This window comes from Strix uralensis, chromosome 4, assembly GCF_047716275.1.
Source record: "Strix uralensis isolate ZFMK-TIS-50842 chromosome 4, bStrUra1, whole genome shotgun sequence".
NCBI classification, from domain to species: Eukaryota; Metazoa; Chordata; class Aves; order Strigiformes; family Strigidae; genus Strix; species Strix uralensis.
The window spans coordinates 80,576,840-80,589,153 of NC_133975.1; the positions used below are offsets into that span (position 1 = coordinate 80,576,840).

Sequence of the window (12,314 nt, forward strand, 5' to 3'; positions counted from 1 at the left end):
TCGACAACATATGCCTTCCTTCATGAAGGTTAATTTACCACTAGGAACAGCACGCGAGACTGCTTTGAGACCTATGGCAAACCAAGGAAAATTACCTAAGATTTGGATTCATGACTTGGTCTCAAACCATGAAAGATGGGAGCTAAGGATACAAAACTTGCCAATCTCAATGCCCGTGATTCAAAATAGATGTGTTTGTGAGGTTAATAGGGTATGAAGCAGGAAAGTAGAAGAATTTTGTTGACTGACATCAAACAACCAAAATATCTACACACATAGAAACTGTAACTAAATATACGCCTAAGCTAGCTAGAAAGCAGCCTGTTGAGCAGAAGGCAAAATAGCTCATCAGGTTCTGATGGCTAGCAAAAAAAAGAAATACAAGCTACAAAGGCAAACTTGTAAGAAATAAAACAAAGAGGAAAGGTCCCAAGCCATAAAATATCCCTAGTTGGACTTGCAAAATTGTCATGAATATTTACTAGTCCAAGCATGAAAAATCTACTTGCCCAGTCTTCATCACAGAGATTGGTAATGATGAAAACCAGAATATTCCCTTATCAAAATATTACGTACTGAAGCCACGCGGCCAAATAAAACTTTGCAAGCCTGCTCCCTGGAGTAACTATTTTACGTTCCTTTTCTGCTTCAAGTACTAGGTATAATCAAGCACAGTTGGATGCTCCTGATTAACATGATGGTTGCCTGGAAACATGGGCACAATGTGGCCCAACTTTCCTGGCCGTTCCTGTGCTTGAACTCTGGGACAGTCAGGTGAACTTGGTCGGGTTTGCAAACCTCGACTCTTAAAGCCTTTTAGCCTAAGCTTGGGGGAAAAAAAAGTTACTGGGTACATGTTCAAAAAGAGAAGATAAACAATTCTGGAAGGAAGGAAGGAAGAATACAAATCTGTGTTCTGAAAAGCCATAGCACAAGAATTTCTTCATATCACAAGAATTAAAGAGTTTCAGCAAGATACTAAATCAATACTGGAAGGAAAAAATCCAGTCTAGAAGCTTTCACAGCTGATTAACTCCTGTCACGGTACTAAATCCCTTAAAAAAAATAAAGTTTCCAGACATCAGGGGGTAGCTGGGGAAAAGGGGAAAAGGTGGGTGAAAAGATGAGGAGAAGCAGAAGACAACAGTTTAGCTTCCTGTTGTGCCGTGTTCTTTCCAGGTGACATTTGAAAAAAATCTCTTCAATTCTATGTCCGCTAACCCACCTGTGAAACAAATTGAGCACCACTTCCCAGTCCAGCTCTGGCAGGGACATCGACACCGCAGCCTGTGAGACACTCATTTATTTCTCCGATAAGGCCCACATAAGACAAGATCAGTTTGGGATTAATAGGATCTCATTAGGGTAGAATATAATTACATACTGGATTGTATAATTGTTCCATAAGAAATCGATGTGACATTATTGTGGGTGTAAGTGTAAGCAAGCCATAAAAATATGCATTTCCGTGAAGAAATCGGGAGTTTGGCTAAGGAAGGGTCTGCGGATCCCACAGGTGAACCCCTGGCAGCACAGCCTGACAGCTTTTGGGGAGTCAGATGAGAAACCAATCTGCTTTTGAGTGGCCAGAGTGCCAAACCAGCCTCCCCAGCCCGAGCGCGGGAGAGGGGAGGGTGGCACCCAGCCACCCCCCCACCCGAAACCACGCACTCGCGTGGGAGACGCGACCCAGGAGCTGCGGGGCAGCGACCTGCACACGCCACCAGGGCCGGAGGGCGGAGGGCGGGCAGTTTGAGGGCATGGGGCGGGCAGGGCTGCGGCGGGAGGAGGCGGACGAAGAGGAGTAGGAGGAGGAGGAGGAGGAGGAGGCGGCGGCGGCGGGGGAGCGGCCCGCCCCGCCCCAGGCCCCGCCCTGCGCGTTCTCGCGCCCGGCGCGGTTTGTCCCTGCCGCCGCGCCGTAGCGGGGCGGCGCTGATTGGGCGCGAGCGCGGCGGGCGGCGGGCGCTGGGCCGGGGCAGCGGCGGCGGCGGGGTGAGTGTGGGGCGGGCCCGCCTGGGCCGCCGGGCCGGGGAGCGGGGGCTGCCCGGTGATGTGGGCGGGGGGCTCCCGTGTGGCGCGGGTGATCCCCCGCCGCCTGCGGCAGCTGTTGCTTCTGCCTTTTTTTTTTTCTTTTCCCCCCGTTTTCTTTTCTTTTTTTAAGCAAGCGGCAGTAAAGCTTCACACCGCGTCTGGGGTTTCTGTCAGGGGCGTTTGTCAAAACCCGTTTCGCGCCGTTTTAGCAGGTTTTGAACCGCAGCTTTCGCAGCGGCACGTGAAACCAGGGCGTGTTTACCTTGCGGGGGTGCGGGGGGGGCAGCCCCGGCAGCCTAAAACGTGCTTGTTTTTCAGGAAAGCTTAGGCTCTAAAGTGCTGCGCTGCCGAGCCCCGCGGTGTGTGTTGATAGGGACCATCCCCGCCCGGCTGGAGCGGCTTATTGCAGGTTGCCACAGAAAGCAAGCAACAGCAAAAAGTTGACAGTGTGCTGGGTGTCAGCGTTAGCACTGTATTCTCCCAGTGATTTAAAATGCAGGATATTACTTAGACAGAGGGACGTTAAAGCAGAAGTTAAGCTGTTTTACTGACTGAGGGAGGGTCTCATACCAAACCGGTATTGTGCAGTGTCTGCTGCACTGTGAGTTTCTAGATTGCAGCATCTCTTCAGCTCTCTGTACAGCTTAATCACAAGCCTTAATTCTAAACTTAATCTAATTTAACTGATTCACATGAAGGCATCCTTTCAAATTTGTTCTTTGCTCATATTTGTGAGCCAAGATCAAAAATCCTCTTGCTGTTCCAGCACAGACTTCTGTGTATAGAGCATGTACTGGCGTCTCCCTCCACCCGCTAAAGGTATCAACCACTTATTACGGCTTAGCTCTCTAATTTTAGTAAAACTATTTTAGCAAAATGTGTTACAGAGATGATGAGGCCTTTGGCTCTGTTGGAAGTTTACAAAATGCACAGCGTGGCAAACAAGGATTCTTATTTTTCAGAAGTTACAAAAATGCCAAAGGGAAAGTTGAATGCTATGGCTCTGGGAATGCTGTCTCTTCACCTCCACCCTTCAAGTTTTGCTTTTATTTCCTTCAATATTTTCTCCTACTGGAAGTATTAAGAGTCAGGGGACTGCCTGTCTATACTGAGTGTTTAAAGACCGTATGTGAGGGTGTTGCTTACCCAGATTTTTTTTCTCCCTTCTTTTCCTAGCTTACCAGACAAGATCAAGATGAGTCTACGGAAACAAACCCCTAGTGACTTCCTAAAACAAATCATTGGAAGGCCAGTTGTGGTAAAATTAAATTCTGGTGTTGATTATCGAGGTAAGTTCTCCATCTGTCTCTCACACTGAGTAAAGTAATTGTTTGGGGAGGCTGGAACAGATGCATTGCTTTTGAAAAGCAAAACAGCGTGATTCAGAATCTTGGAGTATGTAAATGTAGATCTTAGAATGGTGACATTAAAAATAGAAAATCAACTCTGGAGAAACTGATGAAAAGGAGGTTAATGGTGGATTTAGAGATTAAAATTACTTATCTAAATCACTAGTGTCCGTAGTCACAGATGGTTAGACTGGAGTCTCGGGATGATTCTGAGTTTCTAAACTGATATTTGTAAAGATTGGCTGGAATTACAATTCCTGAAATGGCCAGGCAGTCCCTTTTTCAGTGCTCTGATAGCAGCCCTTGTCGGAACTACCCTGTTCTTCACCTTCCTGTTCTCTGACTCCTAGTATAGACCTTGGTCCAGAAAAGCTTCAAACAGTGAACTGTGCCGTAGGTCATAAGCCTACTCTTACACGAGGGATGAAAGAGTTATTTACATTCTTGGTTAAACAACTGCCTAGACACTTTTGAATCAAGACTCACAGAGGTACAGAAGAATGCCTAGTCTGCCTTTTGCTGCTACATGCCCAGTTCATTTTAGCACAGTCCAGCAGTTTTATTCCAGAACTCTTCAGCCTATCTTTATGCCTTCACGCACTGCATGTAGGATTATAGGGGTTTTTAACCAGTAAATTAAATTTATCTGTTCAGCAAAATGTCCTGGTCCTACTCCCATTAGGATAAGACTCTCAGCCTGTCCAATGTTTTTAGCAGTATCTGAAGTTAATTAAAACTATCATGTATCTCCTAGTGTGCCCAATTTAGACATTTTATCTGGAATGACTTAAACATTATGGTTCTGCTCCAGATCACTGCTTCAGATAGGTTTAATTCCATTGGCTCAGCTTAGCACTTGTGAGAGGAGACTTGTTTGTGCTGTGACAAGGAATCTGTATTGTGACAGTTTTAAATTGTTATTGTTCACTGACAGAGCAAGAAGTGCCACCTTGTCCCTTCCTGTTCCTCTTTAGTGTCTCTCAGCTGACAGAATTTGCAAACTGTCATTTCTTTGAGAAACATTTTGTGAGCACTTCAGGTAGGGTTGGTGGCTTAAAAACTTCACTGCTCCTCATTGGTCTTTGGCCTCTGTAAATTCTTTCTTGCAGGAGAATGTAGCGACAGCTCATTAGAGTCAATTAAAGGAAGTCCTCATTTACCTAAAGGTACACTCAAGGTGGGCCAAACCAGATGTGGTTTTTAGATGCACTGTTTTCTTTGAGAACATTGGTACCTTCTGCTCGGTAAGATCCATTTGTAACTGCAGATAAACTACTCAACTTGCCCCTCAAAGCTAGTTTAACATGCCTACAGTCAGACCTACCTGAAATTGAACCATAGTTCCTTTGAACACCCTTATTTGTTACTGGATTTTTCCCCCTCCCTTCCTTATTTCCCTCTGCTCTCCTTCCTTCACACTTGATGTGATCCTGCTGTTAAAAACCTGTATACTGTTCTCCTTTGAAAAATATTCACTCAGTTCATTTTCTGCAGAAATTTGACCAGCATTTGTAAAAGCCAAACATGAAAAAAGCCAGCATCTCAGGCTTTTGTTGCAGACCTGTCTAGATCCTCCCTCTAGGCCGTGTTGCTAATTTTGTGTCTGTACCTCCATGCTCTGAGCCACCGTACACACAAACGTGGCCTAATACAAGTGTTGATGTGTAACTGTGAAATGTCTTGATTCGCTGCCAAGTGCTGTGCACATCTAAGGGAAGAAGCCCTGGGAAAGTATCAGTGATAAATTAATATGTATGATTTCTGTGTGTAGAGAGGGGTATGTACATTAAAACATCTCTACGTGTAGATCAAACAGATCAAATATTAGCCAGGATGGGCAGTGACAATATTTAATGCCACTAGCGGCCTGAGAGTAAACACAGAGAAAAGGAGGAAGAGAATGAAACGACCATGAATGCACTCCAGGAACAAGAGAGTTTGAAAATACTGCGTTTATGGTAGCTTAATAAAATCCACACAGTCCAATTTTAATTCTAAACAAATATTTTTTGTTTTCTATTGTTATGTGGAGCACTCAGGATTACTGGAGTGAAAAAGAGCTCTAACTTTTGTTTGGAATTTTTACTGCAAATTTAGTAACACTTTGTGAGTAGTCGGTTCTTCCTATTTGTGTGGAAACAGGGAAGAAAAACAAAGGAAAATAATCATCCTCAACCATTACAAGTTGGCAGGACAACTTGAATTCCTACTTATTTAATGGAAGATATTACTGTAACACTTCTGGAAAATGAGAACGTGTCCTAGAGGAGCTTTCTCAGACTGGAGTTTTCTCTCTCCCCAAGTACTGCCAGTACACTGTATTTCGAGTTTTAATGCCAGGTAAATAAATTAGGTGTTTTTCCATTTATTTTAGTAATATTGTCTGTGTGTGCAAGGATGAAGTCAGGAAAACACACATGCAAGGTGGAGATAATTAATACAGCTTTTTTACAAGTTGTTTTATGTGCATGATTAACAAATCAGATTGCATTCTCTGTGCAATTCTTTACACCTGTTAATCCCCACATTCAGTTCCTTACATGAACAGTCTGAGATGGCCATGGTTCTGATCTTAAGGGTGGGTGTAGATGCCGAGGAGTGATTTTGAATGAAAAAATGCCGTTGTGCCGCCAGCACACAGGAAGTACTGCGTGAACAAGGCACAGCCTTCAACCGGGGCTATGAGAAGCAAGAGCGTAAATATTTGGCTAAAATGAGTGCTACACAAATGTGTCTTTCCCTGATCAAAAGAACATCTAATATTACAAGTGGCAGAGATTTTTTTCTTGAGTCGTATTGAATAAACAGTGTGATTTTTATTTTTGTGGGAAGATTTCAGTGTCATTTGAAAACCCTTTGTTGAAAATGATGTAGAATTTTGTTTACATCAAAACAGCCAATTGCAGCCTTCTAGATCTGTAAGCATGAAGATAAATAGGAAAAAGCGTGTATGGTGTCCTCCTGTATTAAAAGGGCTGTTTTTCAGCTATATCCTTCACAAGTTTTGATGAAAACTCAATTTTCGTAGCCTTGTCCTTAGGTTATCCAGTTACACTTAATGCCACAGGTTCTTTTCAGGTGTGTGGCTTAAAACACAAGTGAGAAGGGACAACTTAAACTTTCAAAGTAGAAATTGTCAATCTTTTGAAAGTCATGACTTAATGATTTCTTTTTCCCCCCAACTTTTACATCAACTGATAAAATTGCTACCTGAGTGCCTGGGGTTCCTCACTCCCAGCTTAATTCTTTGAAGAATACTCTGATGTACTGACTCATCTGGCCAAGCCTGGGCTTTTAGTTTGTTCTGAAGATACAGGTTTTTTCAGTGCTAGTCAAACACAATGTGGTGGTGTTCATTTTAAAATAAGTTTAAGCTGATTCACTTTTAAACTCTCACTGTCTTCAGGTGTCCTGGCTTGCCTGGATGGGTATATGAATATAGCTCTGGAACAGACGGAAGAATATGTAAATGGACAGTTAAAGAACAAGTACGGGGATGCGTTTATCCGAGGAAATAATGGTAACTCCTCCTCCTTATGTTACGCTCATTAGAAGATTGTGTTTTGATATTTACTTCTGAATTTAAGGAGTGGCTGAGATGTAAGCAAGCTGCCTGTAAGAATATTAGTTTTAGGCTTTCTTGGAAACCTTAACATGTTTGCTTTTTACAGTTTCACTTCTCAGTGTCTGTGTTTTTCTGCATTCCTGTGACCTCTGAACTTGAAGTTCATTCTGAGGAGCATGCTCTTTTCTAGCCTTCCTTAGAGCTTATTTCCTGTCATTTAACACGTTTACTCTTTTGCCCTTACTGCCTGCTCAGATGGCCTCTGCTCCATAGAAGTTTCTGTGTTTTGCTAGGCAAACTACCACGTAAATTTATGATACAGTACAAATATTGATGACCCTAATATTTTCTTGTGATGTAATTGTCCAGACCTGAATGAATGCTGTTCATTAGTACTGGAGGCTATTTTCATCTTTATGAGTAAAGATTTTACCACCAGTCAAGAAAATCACTTGTACTTTACTATTGAGCCTTTGAATATCCCAGTGCAGTAGGTGGATTTTAATGCACTTCAAGGACAATCCCAGGCTCCTGAAATGACACTGTGGTACCAGTTAGGCTGTAATAGCAGGACATGCCAGGGAGAAGAATAGCTAAAAATAGAAAGGGTTCACAAGTCAGATGTGAAGAGACTTGTGGAGAAGGTAAATGAAGCAGAGTTTGACCAAGTTCCTTGAGAAGCAGATGGCGAACAGGAAAGAGGGAGGGCATAAAAAGAAAACAAGAACAGAAAGAGTCAAAGAAAACATGGCACCAGTGTGAAAGAGTGTTTTGGGAGGAGAAATAATCCTTGAGTGAGGCCAGATGCTTTTTGCAATGTATTTGGATTATTATGCTAAGGAGTGCAGTGACATCGCAGCTGGAGAATCAATTATGGAAATAAGAATCTATTCTAAAAGTCAAAACAAATGGATGAGAGGCAGGAGGCTGAAGAACAGGCTGAGCAGAGAACTTCAAACATCCCAGGTTTAGGAGCACGATGCAGTTTCATGTTGTGCGTGGATCTGTTCCAGGGATATCACCAGCCAAGCGGGTGGAAGGTGTCTGCTGCTTCATAGGTAATTGTTAGCTTTGCCTTATGTGCTTGTGATTTCCGGCTTTTGTTGAAAGATCTTAGTGCTAGTGTCTGACACCTGTAACTCTGCTGCTTAGAAACTCTCATGCTTCCCTCAGTAATGCTACGGGATAGCTGGCTTCATTCTCCCTCTGTTCAGCCTGCTGGAGTGTAGTTTGGCTATGAATACGATAAATACTGAACCAAAGTAATACCTAGTGTGTAAATTCGACAGCATTTCTTAAAACCTGGACTTAAGTGTTTTCTAACTTTGTTCATGCTGAATGGGATTCACTACACCATTGTTTTACAAGCCCTGGAAATAAGATGTTTTAAATAAACAGGCTCCTGCACGTTATTTACCAGGGCCCGCTCATGTGTGCCGCTTTCTCCTTTTCACAGTACTGTACATAAGCACACAGAAGAGGAGGATGTGAAGATGCCAGAAGGAGGCTGTTTTGTACTTGTGAACCTCTTCGAAGTGATAAGCCCTATTTGATTTGTATTTAGTAATCCACAGGTGAAATACACAAATGTTTAAATTTTTTTTTTTAAATAAATAAGTGTAAACTTCCTGAATGTTTTTTGTTTCCACGCATTGCTTTGTTCCACTGCACAGAAGAAAATAAATAAGAGAAGCATGTAATACTGCCGCAAGACTAATTCAAAACAACAGCTTGCTTAATTATGCTAACAGTTACAGAAATACCGATTGGAAAGTAAGCAGGCGTGGAGTAATTGCATATCACAGCCTTGTATTGATGGCAAAACAATAGTTTAACTGATATTGGGAAGGGAAATGCTAATGTTTTGGTGACAGTGATCTGTCCCTTTTGGAAAACACAGGGTCAGCTTTATATGCCAATCTAGTACGAGTCATGGGGTAAAAAGTTCAGCTGTCCAAAAAATTTTGAATTGTGGATTGAATCAAGGGCTGTAACAGTGACACCTCAACAATCAGGGGTGGGGAAAGAATTGAATCAAATGGAAGAAAAACCTGAGGGTGAGAAGAAAGCTGTGTGCCAGCTGGGGAAGTCAGCCACAGGTGAAAAGCTCTCAGTTGGTGTGCCAATGCAGCCAGTAGCTGCTGCACCTCCTGCCTCTGTACCCCCCACCCTACCCCAACTTGCAGTTACCCTTTTTTCCTGCATCTCTACCAAACACGATGGACTTCTTCAATAAAAAGCAGTTGTAACTAGTATCTAAATTACTCCTGAAAACAGACAGGGAATCTAAAGCTTTTGTACACGTGCCATACGTATCCTCTTAAGACAGTTCACTCTTTCTCCCATCCACTGCCCCCCCAACCTCGTACCATCTATATGTCCTCTTTCTTTACATGCTCGCCAGAAACAAGAACAAATACATTAAGCTTATAGTATGGGATATGTGTTAAGGGAGGGGGAACCGCTGTGCAGGCATTGGAGTCAGAACTTGTTTAATATTTTGCAACAATTCTCCCAGATAATCAAAGCCCAGAGAGTAAATCCAGCTCAGCTTACATGGATACATACCAATTTATAAAATATCTTTTCTCCTTTTACATGTAGTCAGGCAAGGAAAAAAAACCTGAATGTTCAGGTATCTCTTAGTCTGAGTGTTACTGCATTTAACATCCAGATACTCAGCGTGTACAAAGTTATAAGTTAGGGTAATGTACCTCATGGTGAGGTTATTTAGCAAATTTTTTAAATGAGTTTTCTGAAGCCCTGCTTTATTCTTTGGGCAGTTTTTAGTGCCTTCAGGAACAAAAATACTTGTGGATGGATGAACACAAGACAATTGTGTGAATGTAACATTGGCCTATTCTTCCCAAGTACCAGTAGCTCTAGTGCAAGCAGGGAATAGTAACATTTCAACTACCAAAGGGACAGAATGTGGGTTGCAAATTTTCAATTTTTTTTAAGAACAAAGAATAATTCTAAATTATTTTACAATCAGCAGTTAACCTTTCCACATTAAACACTTCAGAAGCCACGACAGAACACAGAAGTAGAGATGCTACTTTATAATATGCTTCAATAATTTATCATTTTATGATAAGGGGTGAGAAGGGTCTAAGATGTAAGTACAAATCACCAACTTGCTCTTCTGTAAGTGACTTCTTTTAAAAAAAAGCTGTACCTCCAAATGGAGCATGCAGTTTCTCCTTTGTCATCTATATGCAGCTGGCTGGTTATTGTGTGCTTTCATTCCTGGAGATTGTCTGGGTTTGGTTTTTTTTTTTTAATTTTAGTGTGAGGTTAGGTTTTTCCCCTCTTCCTTCACCTTTCTCCCCTCCTCCACCTACCCACCTATAGCAGCACATTTTGCACAGACTTTGATTTACTCTCAAGAGTTTTCATCGCTAACTTTTTAACTGCAGTTCTGTTTCTACAAGTCTAGTTACAGAACATTTTTCAGTTGTGATCTGCTACTTCAGATGGTCTAATCATATCCTAAACTCTGAGCTTAGAAAATACTATATGTAGTTTACATGCTGAAGGCTTTTTAATGTATTCTAAATCATGAAGTCACTATTTACTATGTGAGGTAGATAGGGAAATTTGCATTAAAGATGAGCTGTTGTAATTCACAGTCAAATTTCAAAGGTAGCTAAAGAAATTAAACATTTAATTCCCACGATCACTGACCTTTATGTACATTTTACAAGATTTTTCCTCCTTAATTCAGTTTTCAGCCCCTATGTTTAAATCAAGTGAACTTTTAAGCTCGACTTCAGTTAGGCAGTCCAGTGTTTGGATGTTGTCTGTTCTGAGTTGGATAAAATATTCATCTTGGATTTATTTTACTTTTAGATTTTAAGTTAACCATATTTCTGTAGGACAACATGCCAGTTGCAAGTAAATCTGGCACTGGCCAGACAGCTTTCAGAATAGCACATGGAATGCTATCCAAAGTTTTAAGTTTTAAGGTGAGGCATCCCATTATACATGTATGTAAACATCAAAGTAGAATGGTATATTTCACAAACTCTTGATGCTTAAAAATTACTCAACCTAATTTATAAGCTCTTTATCCCATTGGGAGATACAAATACACACTTACAATATATCTTCACAGTCAAAAGACTGTATTAGATACTAATGCTCATGTCCTTCATGTTACCTCATTTACCATATCGTAATGCTCTTGCCCCAGTACCTGTGTATAAAACAGTTTTACTTGTGGATTAAGCTCATCTAGATCAGGACTGACAATGAAACTTGAGCAACTTACAAGTGTTTGACCATCACTTGTCTTAGAACGCACCCAAAATGAAGTAATCCAAAACTAACAAATAAAAATGAATCAAATTTCAAAGACTAAAGCTGCATTCACGTACATAGTTCATACTTCTGTGCCATGACTTCATGAAACCAAGGCCCCTACCTCACCCCCACTCCCTTCCACACCTTCAATTCACAGACAGACTCTAAGAAGAGCAGTAACTTTGGATTTGCTACATCCCCGCACAGAAAGTGTAAGTTTCTTGCACTTGAAAAGCCAAACTAAGCCACATCTCCTTAGAAGCCTGTCTGGGAGCTGCAGCGCAGTGAATCCTGCAGAAACTAGAGAGAGCAAATCTGGAGGAGGGAGGTAAGTACTCTCTGCGTGCTGAGGCAGCCAGAAGCCAGGTTACTACTAAAGCCTGCAAGGCCCTAGAGTGCCCCTTTATAAGGGGAGCAGAGCATGCCAGGAAAGTTTTGCTTTAAAGGTGTGCACTGATGACCACGCTGTTTCACAGTTTGTTGACACCTGGTTCCCAGTTCAAAGGGAATCTAACCCAAACCACTCTGAATGTTATTTATTTGAGTTCTTTCTATCTTTCTCCTCATGTTACAATGACAGAACAGCTACCCAGAGCCCTCCTGGGTATGACTTGCCCGTTAAGTCCTAAGGCTCTTACCCAGCTCCGAAAACCAGCTCTGCCCCACAGCTGCAGGTTTTGGCTGTGTTGTTCATGGTAGTCAAGAAAGCATGAAAGTGTTTGCAGTCAACGACCTTCGAATGTTTGACTGATGGTGCCAAAGCAGTTCCACCAGCTCATCGTAACATCGGAGCTCACGGGCAGCTCCCACTTGGTGCTGTGATTGCACCACATGCCTGGCCTTGCCTTTATCTAACAGAGCAGCAACAAGTTCTCATGAGAACATCCTTTAGAAGGAGGGTTGTTTTCTTGTAAGGAAATAGTAAAATAGCTCAAGTAATGAAAAGGGAGAGCTGCTCTCCAGGGACGGGGTTGCACCTGCTCTGCGCAGCGCACCATGGGAGAATCCATCTGGGCTCTGGCCGATGCTGTGTGAATGTGGGGTGCCCAGCAGCGGAAGGGATG

At 42.3% G+C, this 12,314-nt stretch overlaps 1 protein-coding gene across 2 annotated transcripts; it reads left to right on the forward strand.

Moving 5' to 3' along the window:
- The first annotated feature begins 1,947 nt into the window (after positions 1 to 1,947).
- LSM6 (LSM6 homolog, U6 small nuclear RNA and mRNA degradation associated) lies at positions 1,948 to 8,578 on the forward strand. Of its 2 annotated transcripts, none has more exons than XM_074867417.1 (4): positions 1,948 to 1,992; positions 3,208 to 3,320; positions 6,787 to 6,900; positions 8,402 to 8,578. In XM_074867417.1, the coding sequence occupies exons 2-4, from the start codon at positions 3,227 to 3,229 to the stop codon at positions 8,434 to 8,436; spliced, it is 243 nt and encodes an 80-aa protein (XP_074723518.1). In that variant the 5' UTR covers positions 1,948 to 1,992; positions 3,208 to 3,226; the 3' UTR covers positions 8,437 to 8,578. The 2 variants fall into 2 exon arrangements, with proteins under 2 accessions (XP_074723518.1, XP_074723519.1); XM_074867418.1 differs by lacking the exon at positions 1,948 to 1,992 and adding an exon at positions 2,717 to 2,850.
- Positions 8,579 to 12,314: the final 3,736 nt, after the last annotated feature.

Bases quoted from the DNA above. Each gene is read 5' to 3' on its own strand.
- LSM6 (XM_074867417.1), top strand. From the start codon at position 3,227: ATGAGTCTACGGAAACAAACCCCTAGTGACTTCCTAAAACAAATCATT. The intron at 3,321-6,786 runs GTAAGTTCTCCA...CACTGTCTTCAG, and splicing joins TTCTGGTGTTGATTATCGAG to GTGTCCTGGCTTGCCTGGAT. The intron at 6,901-8,401 runs GTAACTCCTCCT...TCCTTTTCACAG, and splicing joins GTTTATCCGAGGAAATAATG to TACTGTACATAAGCACACAG.